This window comes from Vigna radiata, chromosome 9 (assembly GCF_000741045.1).
Source record: "Vigna radiata var. radiata cultivar VC1973A chromosome 9, Vradiata_ver6, whole genome shotgun sequence".
In the NCBI taxonomy this organism is placed as follows: domain Eukaryota; kingdom Viridiplantae; phylum Streptophyta; class Magnoliopsida; order Fabales; family Fabaceae; genus Vigna; species Vigna radiata.
Genome location: NC_028359.1, coordinates 2,500,026 through 2,518,489, shown reverse-complemented (window position 1 = coordinate 2,518,489; position 18,464 = coordinate 2,500,026). Strand labels below are relative to the sequence as shown.

General features: G+C 32.9%; 1 protein-coding gene across 1 annotated transcript; it reads left to right on the top strand.

The window, feature by feature from the left end:
• The first annotated feature begins 10,500 nt into the window (after positions 1-10,500).
• LOC106774037 lies at positions 10,501-18,363 on the top strand. The gene is made up of 8 exons (XM_014660846.2): positions 10,501-10,638; positions 11,663-13,203; positions 14,299-14,487; positions 14,792-14,887; positions 14,974-15,136; positions 15,246-15,375; positions 15,445-17,211; positions 17,316-18,363. The coding sequence occupies exons 2-8, from the start codon at positions 11,781-11,783 to the stop codon at positions 17,745-17,747; spliced, it is 4,200 nt and encodes a 1,399-aa protein (XP_014516332.1). The 5' UTR covers positions 10,501-10,638; positions 11,663-11,780; the 3' UTR covers positions 17,748-18,363.
• The last annotated feature ends 101 nt before the right edge of the window (positions 18,364-18,464 follow it).

Genomic DNA, 18,464 nt, shown 5'->3' with positions numbered 1-18,464 from the left:
TATAAAATTCCTTCCTCTCTTGATACCTCATGACATAAGATTTTACGCTGATTCACAATAAATTAATGTAAAATAATTTATTTAAATTATAATACTTGTATGTATGTACACAAAAAATTAATTTCTATGTACATATGAATAATCTGTAGGAAAAATAATTATATTTAAATATATAAACAATCTTATAATTAAAATTCGTAATAAGCAATATACGTTTTAGGTTTTTAGTAAGTAATGTAATTTTAAAAACTAAATAGAGGGAGTAATATATAATAATGAAAGTGTATATATAAAACAATAATACATGAAATGCACCTTATTGATTGATCTTCACATTTTACTATACTATTTTTCTTTTCTTTTTTTCATTTTAGCAGCAAAAAAAATCAATTTTTCTTTTTCACCATTTTTAAACCAGTCACTATTTTCATTCATATACTCTTATATAAAATTAGTCACACTTAACTCTTAAACTATTGTTGATTAATTTCAAACAATGTACCCTCCAACTATATAAAAAGACACAATGATCCTTCCATCTTCATAAAAAGTCATAAATGAAAACTGATACAATGGATTCTTGAGCCTCTTCAAAATTACCACCATTAATGAAGTAACTATAGTACTTTAAATTATTGATTTTCTGTAAATTCCACACAATCACTATATAGAAGAAAGGGTTTCAAACATCCAAATTACTCTCACTCACCAATTAACAAGGTTATCTATTTTCTAATATATGGTAAATGATTAATACATTTTTTACAAACACATTACATCCAATTATTAGTACTAATGTCACGTTATACTTAAAAATAGGATAATGATACTTAGACAATATTTTTTTTTGACAATATTTGAACATCATCTACATGTTATTGTGTTTGGTTCAAAATTAGTTCACAATTAATAATAATAATCACAAACATCACCATTGACCAATGACAGAATGACACGTAGATAATGTCTAAATATTGTCAAAAAAATATTATCTAAGTATCATTATTCTTAAATATAATAATATAATTTAAGTAAAATAATGCATTCTGGTGGTCAAATACTCAAACATTTGCACAAATGTGGCCAACTTGAATTAATTGCTCGTAAGATTCATATTTATTTATATATTATAATTTTTTTTTATTTCTAATTAAGATAAAATTTTAAATATTTCATTGAAATAATGATAAGATTAGTTTTTATAAGATATATTGTTTTGATATCATAGCATATCAATTTAAATATATATTAATCTTAGCATTGTATATCGAAATAAATTTTACAGTTCAAAAATATATAACTAATAAAATCTATATTAAGATAAATAGTATTATTGTAAATATAATATGCTATTATTGGAGAAATCGTTGAGAAATTTTAAAATAACACAGAACATCATATTGATGTAATTAGAATTTATCTGTAATTAGTAAACTAGAAAAAGTTATAATCATTTTAATAGGTATATTATTAAAATGTCTAGAAGCATTATGTTAAAATTTTCTAATTGGGAGGAGTAACAATCAATAAAATATGAAGTTAAAATTTTCTAATTGCGGAGAGTGATTAACAATCAATTAAAGCTCATCAACCACAACATGTTTTATCCTTTCAAAGAAATTATTTCGCTAATCAAATCACATATTGCTTCACCATCTATAATATTTCCTAAAATAATATATCTAATTTGTTAACTATAATTTTTTCCAATAAATATGTCCCACCACACCTACTTTATATAAGGAAAAAATTATGCATATTGAACTCCATTTAAGATACAAATCAAACCCACCAAATAAATAAGTAAATATGACATGTCAATTGAAGATTAAAGATAAGATTTGAAAAAAAAAAGAAAAAGAAAAAAAAACACTATCAAAATGAGTTTTGTTCCAATTTCAAAATTCTAATTTCTCCATGTTCATAGCTAATTTATAACTTATTTTTCATTGTTAAAAAAAAAAAGCTACAATTTTATAAGATTTGATGGACCACGACATTATAATTACATAGTTATTTATGATTTATTGAATTTAAAACATATTTTCCTTTTTTTATGTTAACAAAAATCATCTTGAAAGTTATCTTCAAAGTTATATAGTAAAATAGGTTGAAAATCCCCTAAAAGTATTGTCCTTGTCCAACTATGCATGAGAAATAAAAGTTAAATAAAAGATACATGATTTCATTTAAATTTTCTGTCACATACTCAACATCAGTAATTATGATCATTAATGTTTCTTTTGTTTGAATAGTGTAAAAATGTATCCAACAAAAAAATGATCACACATTAACTTTTAAATACGGGTGATTGAATGCTAAAAAAAGTGTTATGCATTTCCTTACCAACTTATTTTGATGTGTATATAGTATTCATTGCCAATGGTCATTTATAATCATTTAATTGTCATATTGTATTTCACTTTTTAAAAATTTTGTTTAAGTTTTAAGTTAATCCTCACGTACTTGTTCTAAATAAACTTTTATAATCATGTATTATTTTTCTACACCCTTATTTGTGTCATATGTATTATTTCACGTTTGACAATGTGAAACAATTTATACAACTTATACGAAAGGAATATTTCTCCATTCCACAATACGCAATTTAAATTTAGAACCTAACTTGATTTTCTTGCTTACTTTACTATGAAATCAATTAATTATATTATGCCCTTTAACTATTTCTCTAAATTTTTTCACCACAACATTTTCTCTTTATGTTGCTCTTTCTCCATTCATTTGCTAAGAATGTCATATTTTGTATTAAATAGTCTTACATAATACTTGACCTTAAATAATAATTTACATCTATACTTGTCACATCCAAAACTTAATTTTTTTTAGTTAAACATGTTTTTAGTCCCTAAACTATTAAATGATTTTGTTTTATGTCCTTCTTTAAGTTTTGGTACACTTTGACCCTTGTCCGTAAGGAAATTGTAATATTTCATCCTCCAAAACTAACACCATTAAAAATAGGCTGAGCTGGCTAGTGGTATGCATGTGATTTTCTTTTTTTCTGAAACTGAGTCAACTCTTTTTGTACCTCGCCATCTTCACCAACACAAACCTCCTCCACCATGCCAACATCTGACAGTTCTACTTCCACTAGCATCGTCACTGCCACTATTTCCAAAGATTCATTGTTGCTTTCCATGTTTGTTCCTCCAGCATTTACTGTTGTGTTGCCCCGATTTTGGCCATTGCTTCCATTGTTGCTTCCTAAAACACTTTTATTGATACAGATAAGGTTGTTTTTTATAGGCTGGAAAGTGAATGTTTGGTACAATGTCGACCAACGCAATCCCATGGCTGCTTCTCTTGCGTAACCACCAACAATCACCAAGAACCAGAAGCCATTGCTAGCTCACTTATAATTGCAGATTTAGCATACCGTCAGCATGAAGCTGCCAACGTCAGCCAACGCAACCCCATGGCTGCTCCTCTTGCGTAACCACCAACAATAACCAAGAATTGGAATCGCAAGAATTAAAAACCCTAATAGAAGATTTCTAAAGCAGAAATCTCAAAATGTTGCAATCGCAAAAAGAAGAAATCAAAAACTCAATTTTGAATCCCTAAACCCTAGTTGCAAGAACAAAAATTAAGCACATAAATAAACCCCAAATTTTCAAATTTCAAAACCCTAAAATGCCAAAACGGAAGATTCACTCTGCTACCGCGTCAGTCTCCCTCTTAGCGCCACCATTGTAAGACGCCCCTGTCTTGCCTCGTTGTGCTCGCCGCCAACGTTGAGTCTGTCGTGATGAAGAAAAAGAGTAGCAGGTTCTTCCAATGAGTGAAAGTGTTTCTCTTTCGCGCACGAGGAGAAGACGAAAAGGAGCGTTTTCGCGGTCGCCGGCGATGAGTCTGTTGACGAGCGAAGGGGGGTGCTGGCTCAGTGGGTGCTGGCTCAGTGGGTGCTGCTATTCTCACGGATAAAGAAGAGGGGACGACCCCTGTTTTGCCTAAGGAAGAAGAGAAGCAAGTTGCGGCAGCTGCGGATCGAAGAAAGAGTCGCTGACCATTGAAAAAAATACAATGTGGCAAATATTAAAAAGGAATGATGTCATCACACGTGGCCAAATGTTAGCCACCTCAGCCGATTTTTAACGCCGTTAGTTTTGGGGGACGAAATATTATAGTTTCCTTAGGGAGAAGGATCAAAGTGTACCAAAGTTTGAAAGAGAGACGAAAAACAAAATCGCTTAATAATTGAGGGACTAAAAACATATTTAACCCAAATTTTTTATATGTTTAATTCCTAAATCAACTTTATCCTTTGACATACAACAAATTTTATCATACACACACTAACTTCATTCATTTTTCTTTATTTATCCACAATATTTTTCTCTATAACATTGTAATTTTGTAAGTCATTTTTTAAAATTTTTGTACAAGGATAAAAAAAACAATTTTTATTAGAAAATCTTGTAACACTCCTCATACTTTTAATAAATAAAGACTTTTGTTTGCAAAAAGCTCAATCTCCTCTTGAATTTTTTAAAATAAATGTTTTAGACATTTCTTAGTAACAATAAACATTATCAAAACAATAAAAGAATTGAAGCATTGAGTTGGTTCACACGATTACTCACATACTTCATTGATCGTTTTTACATGTTGATAACAAACGTTGGTACATAATTTTGTCACAAGGCAACCTCGTCACCTAACTTTTATCAAACTAGTGAGCATATGATATAAAAAAAGGAATCATCGTAAGTGTTCATGAAATAGTTTGACAAGGTGGCTTTGAATAAGGAACTTGAACCTAAAGGTGGTACGCACTACATGGTTATTACTTTTAAACTTGAGCTTTTGATCAATATTTTATGAAAAACAAAATGTTTGACTTAAAAAGGAGCTAGTAAAAAAATCCTCAATGAATTATTCGTAGATCCCATGTAACCCCACAAAATTTTCTATCTCATATATTGTCTTAGACATGTACATATAAATATAAAAAGTACCTTAACTTGATATGACATATTCTAAGAATTTCACTTTAGACAACCTAACTAATAGTTTAACACATAATTGTTTCTCCCTCAAAACTTTTAACATTGCATTTAAGTGTGATTCATGTTCTCTGTGACTCTTGGAATAAATAAGTATGTAATATATGAAAACAATGAAAAATTATTTTAAGAAATGTTGAAAGATTTTATTCATAGAGTTCATGAATATTCTTGAAACATTTGTCACTCCAAAAGGTATAACAACATACTCAAATTATTTGTATCTATATTAAAAGTTTGTCTTTTATACATGTTCATCTTTCACCATAAATGATAACCCAATCTTAAATCTATATTCGAAAACATAATTAAGTCATGAAATCAATCCATAAAATTGTTAATACCAGGAAAGAAATAACTATTTAATTGTCCTGTACATAATATGAAGTAATATCCTTTTTTTACGAGCAACAAAAGGTCCTTGTAGAGATATACTTAGATGAATGAACATTTTTAACAAATATTGTTGGAACCATTTTATAAGGAGTAATATTTATGAGACTTTTACCAATAATCAAATCTATAGAAAACTTTACTTCTATTTTCTTTATTAATCTTATATTAAGAGATTATTACAACACAATTGGCTCATAGCAAATAAGGTAACATATGTTGTGCATATACCAACTTAATCTCATATAGATGAAGAAAAATCACCTTCTTTTGCCCAAGATCATAGGAATGTGATTGGTAGACGATGAATCCATTCCTAAGATAATATATAGGTCTTTCAACAACAAGCAAATCAAATGTGCCTTAAATTTATGTTCATCTTGAACAACTAACAAAAAATGTATAAGTTAACACTACCTTGACCGAAGATGCATAAATTAAAAACTTCAGAATTATCTCATATGACGCTTTAAAATATCAACACAACTAACAAATCGAAAAGAATGTGCATCTCTTAATTCATATAAAAGCTAACTATAAAACACACACCTTGCACCAAAATATTAAACTAAGAGGCCATTGCTTCGATGATAGCAAAAACTCTTCCAAAGGCCTCATATTTTCAAGTTTATTATATTTGCAAGCTTTAGAAGTAGTTAAGTGTATACTTGACTAGATGTTTGAACCTAGTTGTATACTCCTAAATAAATGTGTTCCCTTGTTCCACTTGCACAAATTTCATCTCCTTAGTACATTGGATGCTGTATGAAAAATATTCTTCCAAAATATCATCTTTGAAACAAGTTTAGGAAATACTTCTCCTTTAGCCTTTTATTAGTTGTTTTATTGTCATTCACCAAAATTCATCTTTTTTCAGATACCAAGTGTATAACATGAGGTAACTTCTTATCTTCAAGGCTTATAGTTGATTTAAATATTATTTTCACATCTTTGACTTACTAATCAATTTGATTTGGACATATCTTCCCAGTGACTTAGAAGGTATATGTCTTATAAATTCATTTAAGCTCATGGATGTAAGAGGTTGCATGAGATGTCTCTAATGCTACTATGACATTTTTCAACTAATGAATAGCAAATTAATGCCATTATGCTATGATGACACTTTAGTGGCATAAAGTTTCAACCATCAATGAACTTAACTACTTAAACATATCATTGGTATGAACTTAACTACCTAAACATATCATTGGTTAGAGGTGGAATTAGAGGTTTAAGCACCACATCTTAACATATACAAGCTTAAATTAACATATATATGTGTGTGTGTGTGTATATATATATATATATATATATATATATATATATATATATATATATATATATATATATATATATATATATATATATANTATATATATATATATATATATATAAAAGACCTTTACTAGCTTTTTCTTACACTCTTGCTTGCAAATACGGTTATTCCTATATCAAAAAATGTGAGTTAATATTTTTATCAAACATATTATACAAGTTTCTATGAATAATCATAATAATTAAAAGTCTCAAATAACATCAAACATTTTCATCAATTAAATAATGACGGGCTACTTCTTAAAAACTAACATTAAATTGAGACAAGGAGACTAACATATGCCAAGAACTTTGTGAGTCAAACAATTTACATTACTCTAATATAGATCCTACTCACGACCTTAAATGATAAGGTGATTTTTAACTTCTCATTGAATATTAAAGACTTTCATCGTGAACTTAGTGTATAAAATCTTCACCAATTCTTCACCACATGATACTTTTATTTATTTAACCAAGTGTAACATTAGAACTTCAATATCTCAATAGATCATTTGACTTAATACTTACACTACATTTCAATAATACTTGGTATTTATTACATATTACTGATAGATACAAATCATTAGTAATAACAAAAATCTGTCGATAATTCGAGTTTAACTACAGAATGTTCATAACAAAAAATTCATTGATAAATTTTACTAACAGATTGTGAAATCTGCTAGTAATTGTTATCAATCTCAACTTGTCAATAAGTATACGTTGGTAATTAATGATGATTTTGGTCATTAGTATATGATACTCTTCTTCCTCCTTCCCTTCCTATTCTTTTTTTTCCTCTTTTTTTCTTGTTTTTCTTCCTCTCGTCCCCCCTTCATTGTCACCGTCACCATGGGTGAGTTGTTGTCACACAATCACGTCACTACCAAAATTATGCTTCCTCCTCCTCTTTGTCCTCGTTCTCTTCCTCTTCCTTCTCCTTCTATTTTTATTGTTTCTTCTCACTTATCTCCTTTTAATATACAAAAAGAATCCATCAAACTTGGCAAAAAAGTTGTCACTCATCGATGAAAATATTCATTAGTAATAAAAATTACAAATTATCGACATAATTGACCTATGAATGCATTATTGATGAAATTGTCCATTTGTGATACAAGTTTTAATTTATTGATACATCTTATCATCAAATTTTATCAATTTTGTTACTAAAAAATTAAGTTTATTAACAAATTTATTTGTATCGATAAACTTATTTCTGTTGATAAAAAGTAAATATCACAATTTTTGTAATAATAACAAATCATGCATACATTTAATGATTCACCACTTATCGTCACTAAATCAGATTATATCAAATAACATTTTTGAAAATTTCATTTATTATTTACAGAAATATACATAACTTTTTTAATTTTAAAAAATGTTTATTATATATATATATATATATATATATATATATATATATATATATATTTAGTTTACCAACCCAACATTTTTTGGAGAAAATCCACAGCATAATTTTTATTTTTATAATTCTAATTTTGAGCGGCATATTGTTACTTGAGAAAAATCACAATGCAACATAAAATATACATTATCACTTTAAATGAAAATCTTATTTTAGCTTGAGTGACGAAACAACTATTAGTTTTACTTGAATTTTTACTTATTAAAAATACTAAAAACCTAGTCATTTAATAACAAACTTTGGAATCAAAACATGTACATTAGATTTAAACTTACTTTCAACCATTTCATTAGTGTTCAAGCAATAGGCTACAGTTGTTTTTGAAGTTATAACCTTAATATAACATCCTTAACTCTATTCATTATCTTTTAACTCTGCATGTCTAGAAGATAAAAACAAAAGCAATGCTCCATAATCTTTTCAACACAATAAAACCAACCCAACAATATAATTTATCTTCAATTTACTAACCATCAACACTATAATCATAATTACTTATTTTCTTCTCAACCAAGATATATATCCAAATCTCAACCTCTTTAAAATATAAACATTATTCACAAATATAAAATATAATTTATATATTCAAAATATTTATTTTCAGTGTGAGATATCATTAATAACTTTAACATATAAATTATGTTAAAAATACTTTTTATTATTGAAAAAGACTATTTGATAAAGGTAGATATGATTAATTTCAAAGAATATAAGTTTGAATAATGTAAGTGCAGTTCTTGATAAGCCGAAGATAGTAAATTCATCTAAACTTCATATAAAAATATATATTTTTTATTTTGAATTTGATTATAATATGATTAATATAGTTAAAAGTGAATTGTATCTATTTTAACATAGAGTAAGTGATCTCTAAGCGTGTCTAACTAAACTGATATTTTAACACAGAGTAAATATCTTAACAATATTTTCTATTTTGAGTGTTGAACTAATTATAATTAATAATAATAACTAAAAAAAGTATAGTTAGAAAATGTCATAGTTTAAAACAATAAATATTCTTGAGTCACGAAATCATATTTTCATAAAAACATAATTGAATATGTATTTTATAAAATACGTAGACTAAAATACGCTCAGGAATAAAAAAGTTAAACTTTTTAAATGTTGAAGAAATAACAATTCATAAATATTTGTATCTATTCTGTTTATTTTCTTAAAAAATTTAATTATCAGTAAACATTGAAAACTTTATCCTTTTTTTCACTGTAATTAAATGCTATGGACAGGTATAAATTAATAAAAAGTTGAATTCCATGCACAGGTGTAAAAACTTTTACTTAGTTTTTCTGCAATTATGCAATCGATGTCAACTTTGTTTATAATTAATCTTCATAAAGAATTTTGACAAACCATATTTAATAATTTTTCTTAGTTTTAAAGACTTTTGCCTTATTAACTAGTTAAAATAAATTTAAATATGAATTTAATTGTAATACATCTTACGAAATTTTTATTGTATTTATATTTTTTTCCTGATATTTTTTATACAGTTAGAGCATGAAAATGAATTGAAAACATAAATGGTGCTTTTGAGAAAAAAAAAATACAATTTTTTATTTTATTTTATGCATTTGAAAACAAGCCGATTACTCACTTTAATAAGAATCATTAGTGAAAGATATCAATATTTTGAAAAATAAAAAAAAGTAGTTATTCTCAATATTACTTTCGCCGATGCATAAGTTTTCTTAATCTTATCCTATTAACTATAAAAAAGGGAAATATATTAAAAGTACAAATTAATAAAACATTTATTTACTTTTTCTAAATATAATTTTTTTAGAGTGGATTGACCGTTTAAAGTGAGAATATGAAATTATAGAAATGAAAATGTTTTAATGAATTTCCCTTTCTATATTTTCCATTAAAAAAAAAGATGACAAAAAAGATACGAAGGATCAGTGTTACGCGAAGAGACACACGAAGGTGTCACCGGAAAAGTACAGCGAGAAATTAGGATTTTAATTGTTCTTAATAAATTAATTAGAAAAACTAACGGACCATAATTTCCCACGCGTTCCGTTTCGCGTGGGTTCCACTCGCCGCCGTCCAGAACCGTGGGTGAGGATTTTGAATCCTTTACGTTTGGTCACGCTTAGGTATATCTATGCTTTATACTCGCTATAATAGCGGAAAATACCGAGTTGCCCCTGGCGGCAGCGATTTTCCGATTTTACCCCTTTGTGAAAGAATTAAATGGCGAAAATATCCTGGACGGAAATTACTTAACGGTGACCGGTGGAAACTCCGGCGGCAACTTAGGATCTATGTTTTCCTATAAAAACCCGTCACCACACCCTCTCTTTCCCTCATCAAATTGCATTCTCTTTGTCTCTCTCTTTCTACTTTCTCTCTCTAAATTGCACCTATAGAGCGACCCTCTTCTATCTCTCTCTACATCGGTCTCTCTCTTAAATCGCCCCCTTCTGTGCGGAGTGAGAAGAGGTAAATTCTCTCTCTCCAGGACTAATTAATTTAATTTTCTATTTTTTAATATTAAAAAGAAATTGGGGTGGTGTGGGTTGTTGATAATTTCAGTGGTGAAAATCTTGATGGGAAGACAATCAGTAAATGATTATGATAGTGAATGAGGAAATCAGGGTTGACTGTTTCTTTTGATTTGTGGATTGTTTGGTTTGATGGTTTGTGATTGGGAGAATGGAGGGCAACTGGTTTGATCTCTGAACGTGGGGTGTCTGTGTGTCTGTGAGGATAAGATCTTGGTGAACGGGTGTGTGGGAATCTGGAATCTTGGTGGATGAGGCGTTGGTGAAGGTACTGACTTGGTTTTGGTTATTGAAACCCTAGATATGATGATTAGGTCACTCGTGGATGGAGTTTTTGTGGTTCCACGTTCAGTGTTCTGATTTAGGTTTTGGGATGACAAGTTAGTGGTCGTTTGATCTGGGGTGGTGTGAGTTCAGGACTGTTTTTTGTGCTTGTATTTTGCTGGCTGCGTCTGATTTGACCCTTGTCATCTTATTCTTGAAATGAGTTCTGTTGATAGGTGGATTGGTGTTGATGAGCATTGGATGGTTTATTGAAGATTGGCTTTTGGGGGTGTTCTTAGTGTTAGGTTTTCTTTTGAAGTTGTTTCTGGTGATGAGTTTTGATTTGTTATTGGGGATATCTGACTCTGTTGTGTTCTATTTGGATCATTTGTTTGTTTTAGTTTCATCCTCAATTATAGACATTGTGATCAATCTATGCATTTACACAAGTCGTTACTACCTGTAAAGATTGGTAAATTGTGGATTTCATTCTGTGTTCGTATAATTGTTTTTTTTTTTTGGTTTGGGTTAGTTGAAAGATGTAGATTCTTGTGATCGTCTTTGGCCATACTGCATCTAGGTTGTATGTGCTTTTACTTGTTATGTAAATTCATATATTGCTGCTTGTTACCTTACACTTTGAGGCAGTAGAATTTGTACCTCGAGCCTTACGGCCCTTTGTACCTTTCCATTTGCAGGTGCACTGTCTGTCCTCATTGTGGGCATGTCATGGATATTGTCTCTTAAAAAAAATAAAAGCAACCTTTCTGTTCAACAATATATTCTGAGTTTAGTTTGTATACTTATGCATATGAGATGGGTTCTCGAGGAAGGCCATTATTTGATCTCAATGAACCGCCTGCAGAGGATAATGATGATAGAGATGGTATTGTCTGCATCCAGCCCCAAAAGACACACCCATCGACAAATCCCCATGCTTCTGATTTATTTGCAACATCAACTGCATCCCAAGGAATAATAAATAATCATGCTTTTTCACATGCCTCATCTGTCTCTGGATTTCAACCTTTTGTTCGGCCCAAATCCTCTGGTGTGCCTGAATCAGATGCTGAATTGAAGAGAGCAGGAGATCAGGACACAAAGGTTTCCTCAAAGTCAAGTAAAGATGAAGATGTGAAGGTTACAGATTCACGGATTCAAAGTTCAACAAATGCCCAACCTACTGAGAGGGAAGAAGGGGAATGGTCTGATGAGGACGTGTTTGCTAATGCAAATGGAGGTAATAATGCTAATGCAAATGGAGGTAATAATGCTAATGCAAATGGAGGTAATAATGCTAATGCAAATGTAGGGAATAATTTGCCACAGCGAAGTCAAGCTTCAGAAGAGGTAGCAGAATCTGGAATGGTGGATGGGGGTGTTGTGGTTGCTTTTGACGATAAGCCTAGAAATCTTAAGAGTTCTGATAGTATAAATGATGAAAAGGGTAGTCATGCTTCTATAGGTCTAGAATCAAATTCGAGTGAGCAGAAAAGCAATAGTATTCCAAATTCAGAAAGCAATATAAAAAGCGAAACCTCTAATGATGCACTGGAGGAACCTGCTTTAGTTCCCAAGCAAAAAGAAGTGAAAGGTATTGAAGCAAGTCATGCGCTTAGGTGTGCAAATAATCCAGGGAAGAGGAAGATTGACCAACGTAAAGAGGAAATGTTGGGAAAGAAACGTAATAGACAGACAGTGTTTCTTAACTTAGAGGATGTTAAGCAAGCAGGTCCTATTAAAACCTCAACCCCTAGAAGGCAGAATTTCTCGTCATCTGTTGTAAGTCGTACAATAAAGGAAGTCCGCACTATTCCTGCACAAGTTGAGCGTGTTGGAATAGCTAAGGATCAGAAGCTCACTGAGACTACTTCTGGTGAAGGTGGCAACCATGCTGAAGCACACGAACCTAAATCTGATTGTAATGGCGATACTACTGGACCACTTGTTAGATCCAGGAGGTTAAACAGTGAGACAGAGCCTCCTGCAGAGGCCAATTTACCACCCATTCCAAGACAGGGCTCATGGAAACAATTGACAGATTCAAGGCAGCAGAAAAACACTCTCCATTCTAATAGGAAGTTGGGATTGAGTGGTCAAAGTTCCAATGATGTTAAGTTAGGAAACAAGAAACATCTTTCTATCAAGAAGCAGACTCCTATCAGCAACCAGTCCCAGGACACATCTGTTGAACGTCTTATACGGGAGGTGACCAGTGAAAAGTTTTGGCATCACCCAGGTATCAAGTAAAATTGTGTTATTACCATAGTGCAGATATATACTATTATTGTTAAGCTTTATGGTCTCTTTGGATTTGTTTCATTTTATTCTTTGCACTCGTGTGGTTTCTGATTTCTCATCTTGTTGCTCCCTTCCTCCAGTTATCACACTGTGAGATTCATAACACTGGAGAGATATGCAAAGGTGATGACAGTTGTTTTTGGAATGAAATTTGATATTGATTTGATAGCTTCCTCTGGTTTACATGAATTCTTTATGTAATCCAGTTGCCATCATATGCCTCTTTTGTGTTATGGTTCTCAAGTTGTCTTGTTTCTTGAGAGAGAATGAAAGATAACCGGTGGAAGGGAAACTTGGAGCTTTACTTCAATTTAGTATTTTGACTATTATCTGCCCTGTTGTTCTATTTTCTCTTCGCTACTTGCTGATTTTATCCAATGTGGTGGATCGTTTGTTTTGTTTTCTGTGATTTGGATTGTATGAATGGTTTTAAATGCAAAATATTCATGTTGTCTCAATTTTGTCACCCATGGTTTTTAGTTTCTTTAAAAGGGTCAGTAACAGTTATTTGACCATTTTCTGAACAAAGTTCATGAACTGTTAAAATGTTAGTGTTATCTACAAAATATCCATACTGTAGATAAGAACTTCTCAAATGTTCTTAATCAGAAATTATCTTTCCATTCAAATACAGGTTTATTTATTAGAATGTTATTTCATGGATATTAGGGTCTATGACTATTGTGGGTGGAAATATGGCAAACCTGCTGAACAATTTGACTGTAGTTTAAATAATCTGACATTTTCTTTTCATGTTCTGCTATTCTTTATGTAATAGAACTTCTGGAAGAGTTTTCAAGTACGTTAAATATTATGATCACATGAGCAAACAAATGCAAAAACATGTATCAATCCTAGTTTCATATGGCTGGTTCCTATTATTTGTAGGTTAAGGCTTTATGGCTTGTAGTAAATGAGTTGACTTTCATTTGTCATTTTTCTGTGTTAGTGCAGATATATCCTTTGGTTCCTTTTGATTTTTTTGTTGCTTTTTATTTATTCTTGGTAACTAATTGAAGATCCTGTCATTCAGAGGATACTGAGCTTCAGTGTGTTCCTGGACGGTTTGAATCAGTGGAAGAGTATGTTAGAGTATTTGAGCCTTTGCTTTTTGAGGAATGCCGTGCTCAACTTTACAGTACTTGGGAAGAGTCAACAGAAACAGTGTCAAGGGATACTCATATTATGGTGCGAGTGAAGGCGAATGAGTCGAGGGAAAGAGGTACATCTTACCTTTCAGTGTTTTTTTGTGATACATATATATTTTATTTCTTTTACTAAGCAGTTTCATTGCTGTGTATTGATACTAACACTCCATCTGTATAATAGAAACTGTCTCCTTAGTTCATGGAATTTAATTTTCTCTTTTCCTGCTTGTAATTTTGTTTGGATCCTTACTAACTGTGCTTCATGCTTCATCCTTGCAACTTCAACAAACAAATATGTAGTAGTCCCTTACTTTTCTGCATTTTATTGCTTTTGTTTTTTTTAATCTGTGGGTTTAATTTATTTGAATCTCTTTTTAGGATGGTATGATGTTAAAGTTCTTCCAGTACATGAGTTCAAATGGTCATTTAAGGAGGGTGATGTTGCAATTCTTTCATCCCCCAGGCCTGGATCAGGTTTGTTGCCAAATATCTAGTACAGGATAATCAGTTCTAAATTTTTTTGTAGTTCAATTGTGTTAATAGTTTTATTATGCAAGCAGTTAGATCCAAGCAGAACAATTCATCTGTAGCTCAGGATGACGGTGAATCAGAAGTCACTGGACGAGTGGTTGGTACGGTTAGGCGTCACATACCTATTGATACCCGTGATCCTCCTGGTGCTATTCTTCATTATTATGTTGGAGACTCTTATGATCCAAGCAGGCAAGTGTTCGTTAGAATTTTCCCCTTGAGGTTCCTTTATAATGATTGTGTTGCTGTGCACTTATTCGGTTCCAATATTGATCTCAAATGTTATTGTTATTTCCTGTAGGGTTGACGATGACCATATCATAAGAAAGCTTCTAAGTGGAAGCATCTGGTACCTCACCGTTCTTGGTTCTCTTGCCACCACGCAAAGGGAGTATGTTGCCCTACATGCATTTCGTCGACTAAATTTGCAGGTAAATGCTGAAACTTATGATATGAAGTAGTGTTGTGGGGTTTCAATCCTAACTACTTTTACTTTTCAGATGCAAAGTGCAATCCTTCAACCTAGTCCCGAACACTTCCCTAAATACGAGCAACAGACCCCAGCCATGCCCGAATGCTTCACACAGAATTTTGTTGAGTATCTACGTAGGACCTTCAATGAACCCCAGTTGGCTGCAATCCAATGGGCTGCCACCCACACAGCTGCTGGCACAAGTAGTGGATCAACAAAAAGGCAAGAACCTTGGCCATTTACCCTCGTTCAAGGACCTCCAGGAACAGGAAAAACACATACAGTGTGGGGAATGTTGAATGTCATTCACCTTGTTCAGTATCAGCACTACTACACCTCTTTACTAAAACATGTGGCCCCTGAGAGCTACAAGCAAGTCAATGAGATTAATTCAGATAATGTCCCCACTGGATCTATTGATGAAGTTCTTCAAAACATGGACCAGAATCTCTTGCGAACCTTACCTAAACTGGTCCCAAAACCTAGAATGTTAGTCTGTGCTCCATCTAATGCTGCCACTGATGAGCTTCTTGCTCGTGTTCTGGATCGTGGATTTATTGATGGGGAGATGAAAGTTTATCGACCAGATGTGGCTCGAGTAGGGGTTGATTCTCAGACACGTGCTGCCCAAGCAGTTTCTGTTGAACGTAGAACTGAACAGCTTTTAATCAAGAGTCGGGAAGAAATTATGGGATGGATGCACCAGTTAAAGAATCGTGAGGCACAGCTGACTCAGCAGTTGCATTGTCTCCACAGAGATCTTAATGCTGCTGCTGCTGCTGTTCGTTCCCAAGGATCTGTTGGTGTTGATCCTGACCTTCTCATGGCCCGAGATCAGAATCGAGATGCTTTGCTACAGAGCCTTGCTGCTGTGGTTGAAAACCGGGACAAGGTTTTGGTTGAGATGTCTCGCCTAGCCCTTCTTGAAAGTAGGTTTCGACCTGGTAGTGGATTTAATTTGGAAGAAGCCCGTGCTAGTTTGGAGGCCAGTTTTGCAAACGAAGCAGAGATTGTTTTCACTACAGTTTCTAGCAGTGGCCGGAAGTTGTTTTCTCGCCTTTCCCATGGTTTTGATATGGTGGTCATTGATGAGGCAGCCCAAGCCAGCGAAGTGGCAATTCTGCCTCCCCTCTCTCTCGGTGCAGCTCGATGTGTTCTTGTTGGAGATCCTCAGCAGCTTCCTGCTACAGTTATAAGCAAGGCTGCTGGAACATTGATGTACAGTAGGAGTCTTTTTGAAAGGTTCCAGCAAGCAGGTTGCCCGACAATGTTGCTGTCTGTTCAGTATAGAATGCACCCTCATATTCGGGATTTCCCTTCTAGGTACTTCTATCAGGGGCGCCTTACCGATAGTGAAAGTGTGGCTAAACTGCCTGACGAGCCATACTACAAGGACCCTTTACTTAAACCTTACTTATTCTATGATATCAGACACGGGCGCGAGTCTCACAGAGGTGGATCAGTCTCTTATCAAAATATACATGAAGCACAATTTTGTCTCAGATTGTACGAGCATGTTCAGAAAACAGTCAAGTCTCTGGGTCTAGGAAAAATTACTGTTGGCATAATTACTCCATATAAGCTGCAATTGAAATGCCTCCAGCGTGAGTTTGACGAAGTCTTAAATTCAGAAGAAGGGAAGGATCTATATATCAATACAGTAGATGCTTTCCAAGGTCAAGAACGAGATGTCATTATAATGTCCTGTGTGCGTGCATCTAGTCACGGTGTTGGTTTTGTTGCAGATATTCGTCGGATGAATGTTGCCCTTACACGTGCAAGAAGGGCCCTTTGGGTATGGATATCATTCTAATGCATTCAGTAGTTTTATTTATTTATTAAATAGAAAATAAACTTGTTTTAGTTGATAATATTATTGATAGTTTGTTACCATCACAGGTCATGGGAAATGCGAATGCTCTGGTGCAATCAGAAGATTGGGCTGCATTGATTAATGATGCTAAATCTCGAAATTGCTATATGGACATGGACTCTCTTCCTAAAGACTTCCTGGTGTCCAAGGGACCTGTTTACACATCATTACCCGGTAAGCCTTCATCAAATATGAGGGGCATGAGATCAGGTGGACCAAGATATAGATCAATGGATATGCATATGATGGAGTCCAGGTCGGGAGCACCATCTGAAGATGACGAGAATATGGGTGCTCCAATTGGCTCGAGAAATGGGAACCATCGCCAATCACGGTTTTCAATGGAGAACAACGTAGATGATTTTGATCACGGGGGTGACAAATCCAGAGATGCTTGGCAGTATGGTATACAGAAGAAGCAGAACTCATCTGGACCCATGGGAAAGAGAGACGTATAACCATTCCTTGTCTGCAGATTCTTCTTCTGCATCACGTGGAGATTTGTGGACTGTTTGATTTCCTCATACTGTGATCTCCCACAGACAAAAAGCTTGTCTCGGCCGTGATATTGGGGCTTTCGGCAAAGCTGTATGAGCCACAAGATTCTCGGCCTCGGAAGAGGGAGGTGCATGCAATGGATGGATGAGTTGGACAGATGCTTGTGTTGGTTCCGACAAATTTGGGCACATAACTGGGATGGGATTTGTGGGGGGAAGACTGCAGAGATTTGCTGCCAGCCCTTATTTATGGAGTGAATGGATTGGAGACAACCTGCTGGAAAGCGGGGGAATACTCAATTTTGTATCAGAATGACAGGAAAAAAACATGATTTTAGGGATCTAAGGACGCAGTTTGCTGTCAACTACTGACTTTGTACATAGATGGGTTCACAACATTTTTTTTAGCAAATTGTTTGTGTTTCATCAATTTCATGACAAGCTCAAGTGTTTCACATCCAAAGAAGAAAGGAAATATAGGGGTTACCCATGTTCTTATGTTACTTTCCTATACACTGAAATCTGCTTGTATGAAAACTTCTATCATTTATTTATTAATTAATTTATTTTGTTGAAATCTTCTGTGTTGAGATAATAGTAATTGAGATACATCGTACCAACGTCAGCATTTGTTACTGTATTTAGGCTGATGGGGGTACTCTTCACATACTCTGATAA

Excerpts from the sequence above, each read along its gene's own strand:
- LOC106774037 (XM_014660846.2), top strand. The coding sequence starts at position 11,781 with ATGGGTTCTCGAGGAAGGCCATTATTTGATCTCAATGAACCGCCTGCA. Across the intron at positions 14,488-14,791 it reads GAATGAGTCGAGGGAAAGAG|GATGGTATGATGTTAAAGTT; the intron begins GTACATCTTACC and ends ATCTCTTTTTAG. Across the intron at positions 15,137-15,245 it reads GACTCTTATGATCCAAGCAG|GGTTGACGATGACCATATCA; the intron begins GCAAGTGTTCGT and ends TATTTCCTGTAG.